Source organism: Megalops cyprinoides, chromosome 1, assembly GCF_013368585.1.
Source record: "Megalops cyprinoides isolate fMegCyp1 chromosome 1, fMegCyp1.pri, whole genome shotgun sequence".
NCBI classification, from domain to species: Eukaryota; Metazoa; Chordata; class Actinopteri; order Elopiformes; family Megalopidae; genus Megalops; species Megalops cyprinoides.
The window spans coordinates 18,457,771-18,466,743 of NC_050583.1; the positions used below are offsets into that span (position 1 = coordinate 18,457,771).

At 42.9% G+C, this 8,973-nt stretch overlaps 1 protein-coding gene across 1 annotated transcript; it reads left to right on the plus strand.

Moving 5' to 3' along the window:
* The first annotated feature begins 567 nt into the window (after positions 1-567).
* Positions 568-8,175, plus strand: nol11 (nucleolar protein 11). The gene is made up of 18 exons (XM_036540003.1): positions 568-718; positions 1,272-1,385; positions 1,589-1,645; positions 2,104-2,252; positions 2,541-2,598; positions 2,733-2,874; positions 3,149-3,346; positions 4,024-4,100; positions 4,237-4,360; positions 4,686-4,786; positions 4,998-5,063; positions 5,203-5,387; positions 6,050-6,175; positions 6,513-6,746; positions 7,001-7,079; positions 7,192-7,284; positions 7,371-7,478; positions 7,770-8,175. Exons 1-18 carry the CDS (start codon positions 572-574, stop codon positions 7,881-7,883), a joined length of 2,172 nt encoding a protein of 723 aa, XP_036395896.1. The 5' UTR covers positions 568-571; the 3' UTR covers positions 7,884-8,175.
* The last annotated feature ends 798 nt before the right edge of the window (positions 8,176-8,973 follow it).

Below are 8,973 nucleotides of genomic sequence, written 5' to 3' on the forward strand. Positions count from 1 at the left end.
TATGTTTTGATGTTGTAATTATTTCACATTTTCTTAAATCTTGTAGTAAATAAAGTTTACTTGCAATTACATGTTGACTTGTTTTTATTTCTGTTGGTGGGATTCAGTGTTTGGGGTGAGTGCATTTCAAGTAAGGGTGCTAGATAGGTTTAACTTTAAATCTCTTTGATTTAGTAAGACTTCATATAATAATGCAACACAGAATGATATAATACATTAAAATACATGTAGTCCCAGTTACACTTCACAGAGGTATTTAATTGGTTCCTATGTTGGCCTGCTGGTCGATGCATAATGCATAAAAGAAATATAACATAAATGTGCCAACAAATTCTCTTAGGATAAGGACGCATAACAGGTGATTTACAAACGGCGATAGCAGTGCACCAGTTGTGTGAATCTGTGTTGGGATGGGGGATTTGAAACGTGTAGTAGTTATACCACAACACTACGAGGCGCAATTTGAATATGACAGCATACGTTCTGCTTTGGCTTCCCCTAAGTCTACTACTCTATGGTAGCCTCGCGTAAGTCTCGCGATCGCAGCAATTTGTTACTTTCTGCATGTAGCATGGCCGCGCTGTATGAGGGGTTCACGTTGTGCGGGCTTGTCTCGCCAGCGGACTCTGCTGAAGCCGGCGTTCAAGGGATTGAACCGGCCAAGGACACCGACCATGTTGTCGTTACCGACTCCGGAAGATCCGTTACTGTGTACAAGGTAAATCTGTATTAAATTAAGAATCGCACGCTTAACATATAGCTATAGGTAGCTGATCGCCTGTAGTTCTCGTGTTCATTGGGACTGGTGTCCGAGCATAACTGTTACAGGAATTATGAATTTATATTAGAATGTTAAATTTAGAGTACTCATTGCTAATAACAGATCGTTGGATGCCTTCAAGTGACACTGTAAGCTACACGAGCAGGTTCATTTTTCCGCAGTTTAGCAGTACGGACGCTCACTCAGTCAAATCATGTACGCAATCAAGCTTGTAGTTGTCCGACAAAATAGCAAGTATAATTGACGATGGCGAAATAAATAATTTGGGATTGAGAATGCATACAGTGTCATTGTGACGGCAGTCTGAGTACGAAATAAAGTATTAATTTCGCTGCTGAAGTACGTGGCAAATCTGTACCTGAGTGTGGCTGGTTAGGTAGGAAGCTGTTCGCTAGCCTGCTCATTTTCCTACGCGTCCATCGGTTGGCCACTCAAGAGTTTGTGCAACAACCACTAAGTCCCGTTCAGTCACAGTTCCGTGTTTTTCTAGGTCTCCGATCAGAAGCCACTGGGCAGCTGGACAGTGAAACAGGGGCAAACGCTGACATGTCCTGCGGTGTATAACATCCAAACGGGGGAATATGTGGTGGCCACTGATAACAAGGTAGGTAACAGTTTAAACTGTTACTTTTGGCTTGTACTTTTCTAGCTAATGAATTTAAGTGCGTTGTTACATGAGAACTGGTTTGACTCACCATTATTGACTCTATGTCAACATTACGCTGTAACTGTTTTTAGGGCATTTATTCTAACACGCTGTGTTACACTGTGATTATCCAGCATATAATCGTTATGTTTTTCCTCTAGGTCATCAGAGTGTGGAAAGACGACGATATCAATTTTGACAAAGTGTTTAAAGCAACTGTAAGTATCATTCAATATACATTTATATTTGGTTTTATATACATTGTGGTAGGACCTTTAAAGTTTAAATTGTTCTTTTTATTTATTTATTTATTATCATTATTATTAGTAGTAGTAGTAGTATTTTAGTAAATGTGTCAAACTGCCTGCTGCTATTCAAAGAGATACTAGTGAATATGGCCTGGCTGTTCAACTAGTTTCCCCTGTCAGCATACTAGTGGCCTCAGATGACCGAAGGAAAAATACACTTCCGTCTCAAATGAGGGAATTGCAAGTGCTTTAACACCAGTGCAGTGTAATATCATTTTTGTGAAGATCGTTTATCTTTAACAGCTTCAGCTTCAGCTTTAACCCACATATTGGAACCTGTCACTCTGCGTGGTTACCACTCCAAAATTAAACTTTGAATTTACTTCTCTGCTTATGCCATGTCTCTCACAATGCTCTGCTCTCTGCAGGTGTCCGCTGACATCGCGAGGCTGCTGGCAGTGCCGGACAGTGAGCCGGTGGTGCTGTTTAACCAAGGGGCCGTGAGGCTGCTGGACTCTCTCCTGGCCGCTCCACAGCAGCCCATAGAGGGCGTCCTGTCGGAGGAGGAAGTCATCAGGTCAGTCATGCGGCCTGTCTGTTTCAGCACAGCGCGGGTGGACCGTGGAAGTCTGGGAATTTAAAATACCTTTTATAATCAGTAAATATGACTTTTCAAGGCATTTGAAGCATTTTATTTATCTGTTTGAGTTCAAAAATGGCTCTTTAAGTTGTCCTCTATCACACATGCCATGCTGAATTCATTGGCATTTTGCTTTGAGTTGCCATTTGACTGACAGCTAGAGTGCCGTGACCAGAAAGCGCTTGGTTGTTTCATTATTGTGGTCTATTTCCCGACCCCCTCCAGATGGAGCAGCAGCGTTGCTGAGGGGAACCAGCAGGTCGTCATTTTCACCACAGAACAGGTAAATGAACCAGGATCTGCTTATATGTCAGACTGTCTGCCCTCGCCTTAAATGGTTATCACATTGTTTTACTTTCTTTCATTGAAATGTCTCTGTTCTCCATCTCTAACACAAGTTTTACCGCCCCGCCACAGAAAGGGAACCACTTCCTGTATCTGCAAAGATTCAACCCAAACTCCCTACAGAAGTACAGGCTGGAGATGGAAAGGATAGGCGATGTCCCAATAAGTTTCTCTGCAACAGTCAGGGATAAAAACATAAATCTCCAATATTTATGTAAGTCAGTGTTACCAGTAAAGCAACAGTGTTTTGTATTATATGTGAAATAAAGTACTTCACATATGACTGAAATTGCATTTAATCTCCTGTGTAGAGAAACATCTGTAAGAATCAGATAACATCATAGTACACATTACCATTATGTAAGAATTTACTGCGGGTAAACTTGATATGCAAAGCCATAGAACACCATCCAGTGATTTATGAAGGTAATCATGCAGATGACCTTTGTTTGGATGTGGTTCATGTTAGTTTATTTTTTGCCCTGCAGACTCGAGTGGCTGTGTGTACCAGAGTGTGGTCGCAGTGCGCGGGGCCCCGGTGGAGGGGGAGCAGACCCTGCCGCGTACCCTGCTGCTGAAGCTGCCTGTGGGGGAGGGCGACCTGTCCTCTGCAGCCCTGCTGTCCCTGGACCAGGCCCATGTGGCGGTGGTGGGTGTCCCCCATCCATCAGCCGGTGCCGGAAAAGGTAACACCTCCTTTCTGTTTTCCCCTCTCTCTCTCTCTCCGTCTCTCTGACTCACACATGCGCACACGCATACCATTTTTAAAATACACTGATGAAGATCCTGGACACCTGAACCAAGAATAATGCTATGCACATGCAGACATACTCTGTGGAATGCAGAAAAATGGATATTTGCACTATATTTGTGAGAGCTGTAATTGTGAGTGTCCTTTTATTACTATTAATTTTCATGAACATTACCACATTTTTCTCAAAATATGCAAGTTACTTCCTGAATTGCTAAAAGGCTTTCAAAATGTAATGAACTCATTCCATGGTGATTGCACATAATTATGCTCTCTTATAAATAATTTAGTACTGAAGTGCCTCTAACAAGGTAACGTTTTAAGACACTGCTACTTCTCTACAACCACACCCTGATTGTGCGTATGATTCAACTATCAGCTTTCCTGTAACATCAAGCAGTAATCATCTGCCACATATAGATATAAGAGAAAGGGCCATTTTTATTTGCCACTGTAATCTGCAATGGCTGCCTTTTTTAGTGTTCCCTGAAAACTGCAAACACCATTAAAGTTGGTGGCATCTATTCTTCACTTGATAATAGTTGGCTTTTCACTTTAAAATAATAGTCTGTTGTGATAGATCTTCTCTTGTTTTTTTTTCCTCTCTTGCAGACTTCCTGTGCATATGGAATACCAATTTCCAGACTTTACAGGCAAGCAAGGAGATGACTGGGAATATATATGGACAGGTCAGGATGGTTGACATTTTTACTTTGTTTTTGCATGTTCAGCACTATGCAGTTCAAAGTTAATATGTCACTTTGTTGCAGTATTGTGAGTACTCCATTATGGCGTGAAAGATGAATCTTACTGTTTGGCCCTCAGCTATGGGGTTACTCTGGGAAGCTGTATGTTCCTCATGGGAAGTCCCTGACTGTCATTCCCTACGAGTGTCAGAGGTCCTCGCTGGCTGCAGCCCTGGGGAAGCTCAAGCAAGCCGGGACAGAGGGTGAGCCACTCAACCGAAATAATGATCGTGCCACACAGTCTTCTATTCAGACTCACTAATTTTCATGCCAGTGGGGTTGCTTATCTCCTTCACTGTGCCCACCATATCAGCCCATCCAAACACCATGATATTCACTGAAACTGCACAGGATGTCATCCAACACAACTAGTGTTAATCACAACTACTTCCCAATAGGCTTGCCCAGTAGATATATTTGAATGTTATGGCTCCCTTCACATTAAGTTGAGTGTTTTACCTTCAATCAAGAGTGAAAATGTAATGTAATGTAATGGATAAAAGTGAGTCCTGGTTTTTGCTTGTTTAGGTTCTCGGTCAGCTGCTCCTGTCCTGTCGTGGAATAGCCTGCTCCATGGAGAAGCGGCCCAGCCACAGAGTGTTGCGAGAGGGGTTGAGACGCGGAAGAGCGTACGTCAAAATAGCTCTTTACTGATTTGATTTTCTGCTTCTTGGGCGGCTGTTGTCATTTTAAGTTAAGGTGTTCTGAGCTGCCTAACATTGTTATGGAAGTTCTGCTAACGGATGCAGGTGATGTTCTGAGGTTCAGCTGTTTTTTGAATGCGAATGCTGTGCATTCTGCTACGCCATGATGGACTGCCCTCGTTTTTCTACTCAACAGAAATTAATTCGGAAGAGCCAAGCAGCCCCTCTCCTCACATTGGACCAAGTACTGGAGCAAATAAAGGTATAAAGCAAGTGGACTGGAAAAATAAACTGCACAAAGTCAAGCAATACCCTTTTGTGCAGCGTTTGCTTCCAAAGCATTACATAGCTGTGATTGTGGAGTTTCTTATTTGAATGTGATGCCACCCCTCCTCTCACAGACCGCCCCAGAGGAAGACGTGCAGAGGCAGGTGGAGGAATACCTCTCCAGAGCCGCTGCTCCTGACCTCCAGCTCTCCGTCAGTCACGTGGCCTCCGAGCTGGTGGCACGCTGCCAGTCAGAAGCCAGCTTCTACGCACAGAGTGCCCTGGTGCAGCTGGTGAACACTCACTGTCTCTGTCACAGGTGAGGGCGTATCAGAACTTGGGTGCGTTGGAGGTTCCTACCTCAGAAGTGGGTGCCTTCAATGTGAGCAAATATGTCGCTGGTAAAAGGGTTTTGTACTCCCCTTCTTCCAATTGCCAGCGTCCAGTTATGCTGATGATTCTCTCCATTTTTAAACACATTCACTCTTCTTTATTGCATATGTCTTCTTTTCTTATGGTTATATGGTTGATGGTTTCTTATGGTTATATTGTTCCTATGTTTGACAGTCATTCTTATCCTGAGTGACTTACAAGTCACTTACAAGGTACATCATAGCAAGGAACAGTTCAGGGATAAAGCATAAGAAATATACATCATATCTTATCAAATTCAATCTATGCAGTCAAATATGCACAAAAATAAAACCAGGTGCTTATGATTAACACATAAACCATGCCTGGAGAAGTAAGTTATTTCTGAAATCAACTCTGAGTTCGAGTCATGGAATTTTTATGTTTACATCATCATGTCAACTTTTTGAGCAAAAGTCATTCTTGGCTCTGCTGTATGCAAACATTCTAGGATAAGTTATTGTAAATGATTTGTCTGCACTCTACACCAAAACAGGAGAGAGAACTGCACTATGATCTTTTTGCTATAAATGACTATTGACCTTCTGCTGAACCGTGCTGCTCTTGCAGTGTGTGTCCTGGCCTTCTGATGCTTGCGCTGGAGAAGAAGGACTATTTCCTCACACAGCTGTGTCTGCAGCACTTTCCGGACATCCCGGAGGCCGTGACCTGCGCCTGCCTCAAGGCCTTTATCAGGTCAGTCTGTAGTGTGCTTTCACAGCTGGAGCAATGATGTTGCTAGTGCGCGCCTTGCAGAGATGTAGATTTTGGATCTTGGTGTGGTTTTACCTGCAGTATGTGATTTTTTTTTTTTCCCTTTTTGTTACTGTTAGTTATTCATTTAGCAGACACTTTTATCCAAATCAACTTACAGTATATCGGAGGTATACATCTAGTAATTATGTGTACTCCCTGGGAATCGAATCCACAACCTTGGCATCGCTAGCGCCATGCTCTACGGATTGAGCCATAGGAGCTCAAGTGGTAGCGAACTGTTTTAACCCAAATGACACCCATGCCACTCCCCTTGCAGCATTCCGGACAGCGACCTGGAGGCAGTGAGTGTGGAGCTGGACAGCGTATCTTTCATGGAGAGCCTGGTGTCAGAGCCCAGCGGGGAAGGGGTCCTGCAGAATGGCTTCAGCCCTGTGCTGCTGGAGGAGGACAGCTGTGACGTCCAGATCGCCCCTTCCAAGCAGGAGAAAGTGCCAGGCTGGCTGGCATACAAGCTGACCTGCCCTGTGGGGCTAAAGAAGGCTGCCCTGCTGTATCCTGCTCTAAGTGCCCTCTCCCATAACGCGCTGTGTGGCCTTGTGTATTTCACAGTATTGTTGGTCATTTGTAGAAGAAGTGCTGTTGGAGCTGCACGCACCTCAACGCGGTGATGTAAAACAAGCTTCGCTGCTGTCAGATAACTTGGATCTCTTGATTATGATTTGGTGATCTTGTGAATCCACAGGGCCTTTTGTGAGTGTTTGATTTGATCAGCAGCGTGACGGCTTCCTTAGCTGTAGATTTCAGGAATGAAATCCTGCAGACAGCCTACAGTGAGAACTTCCTGCTCCCACACCTTAAGGACCTCTCAGCCCCACAGGTTATTGTGAGTGTCTGTTCACTACCTCTGTCAGATCTTCCTTGATTACTGCAAGGACAAGCCTAGGGACTTTAGACTATCTCTCACTGTGTAAACCTTTCTCCCCCCTTCTCTTCAGCTGTTTCTCCAGTACCTTCAGTTCCTATACTTGAAGTGTTCCCAAGACATCAGTTCACAGGTGCCTGGTTTAAGAGCACCAACAATGACACAGGTTTGTTGGTACATGGATGCTTACTGTTTTTCTGTATGACACAGAAGCCTCTGTTTGATATTGACTTTTTCGTTGTTTCTTTCTAGATCATGGACTGGGTTTGCTTGTTGCTTGATGCACACTTCACAGTATTGGTAATGCTTCCTGAAGCAAAGGAGTTGCTGTCCTATCTCCACAAGTTTGTGAGATCACAGGTGTGTTTGAAATAGGGTCAAGTAGACCTTTTTTGTGCCAACATAAGGAATGCCATTTAATGTTTTAAGTCCAAATGGAGTTGTCTTGCATCCCTACCAACACCACCAGATTATCCAGTGTAAATGCTAATGTGGACGCTCCATCCATAAAATTCCTGCTAAATATTCTTCACATGGGTTAATTGAGGATTGTTTCAGTGGGACAGATCAGCGTCGTCCAGGCAAAAGCATTAAAAGACCCAGCCTCAGCAACTCAGAGGTAACATACATCATCTCTGCCCTTTGTTTCAGGTGAAACTGTTCTCTGAACTGGGGAAAATCCAAGGGAGCCTTCAAGAGCTCCACAAAGTCAAGCCGACCGAGGACGTCGGCCAGTACTCCATCGAAGTGATAGAGTTGTTTTAAAGAAATAAATGTACATGTTTCCTTTTTAATAAATTGTGCTGCTGTTCTTTACTCAAATCCATTTGACTGACTGCATTCATGCCGTGTTTGCACCTAGTACGCCAAGTAAATCTCTTGGTATCAAGTGTATGGGTGGTGTGGTCAGCTTTTTATTTTTCAAATATATTTCATTGGAATTTAAATGTTCAAGTTGTGGATAGGCAGCCATCACTGCCAGTGTTTTCCACTGCACCATATTTTCCATCTGTGCTTTTACCCTCTTTTTTTAACCACATTGCATTTTATTGTGATTTTTTTTTAATATATTTTTTTTCTTTTATGTACATGGGTCATCATATGAAGTGTTTGTGTTTGACTGTTGGAGGGTAACATGTTTCAGGTCGTTGTTCCCTTAAAAATATGCGCTGTCAAAATGAAAAGATCTAGTTTAATATGAACTTTTTTTTATCCCCTGGAAGTCATGATTGAAATGACAGACTGTCGTTTGAAAAATAAATTCCAGTGGTATTATTGAACAGTGTGTTCCAAAACTTTGAGAACTGTTATCCAGAACTGCAGTAAGCATATAATGGTGGATGAAAGTGTCTACTGTTGTATTGTTCACCAGAAATAAACAGGTCCTCTGGCTTTGTGGGTGTGTTCTCAACATACGTGTTACTGTTTGCGTTCAGCGTTTATTCTCTTTTAGGTTGTGTGTAAAGTTTATGTTTGAGTAGTTTTGTCTTGAGTTATACCTGGGGTCCTCTGCACAGTTCCCACCGAGTTGTGTCCCACACTACTGTAAAAAGTAGTGTATACTAAGGGCGTAAGTAATCCAGAGTTGAAGGAAAATACCCTCCACGATCTTATTAAGGCTTTTAGCCCTAGATGGTGCTGTTCTCGCTTTGGTGCCGCTTGGAGGTGCTATTTATCACCTAATTCGGAATTCAGGTCATGTCACAATTTATGTTCATATCTTCATTGCATATTTGAAAGGAATGTTGTGTTCCTTTATTTCGACTCCCGTGAAAACGAGTGGCATATTTCAGGAAATTGTATGCTGTGTAAATAATGGCTACTAATTTCTAAAACGGTATCGAAAAGTTGAATC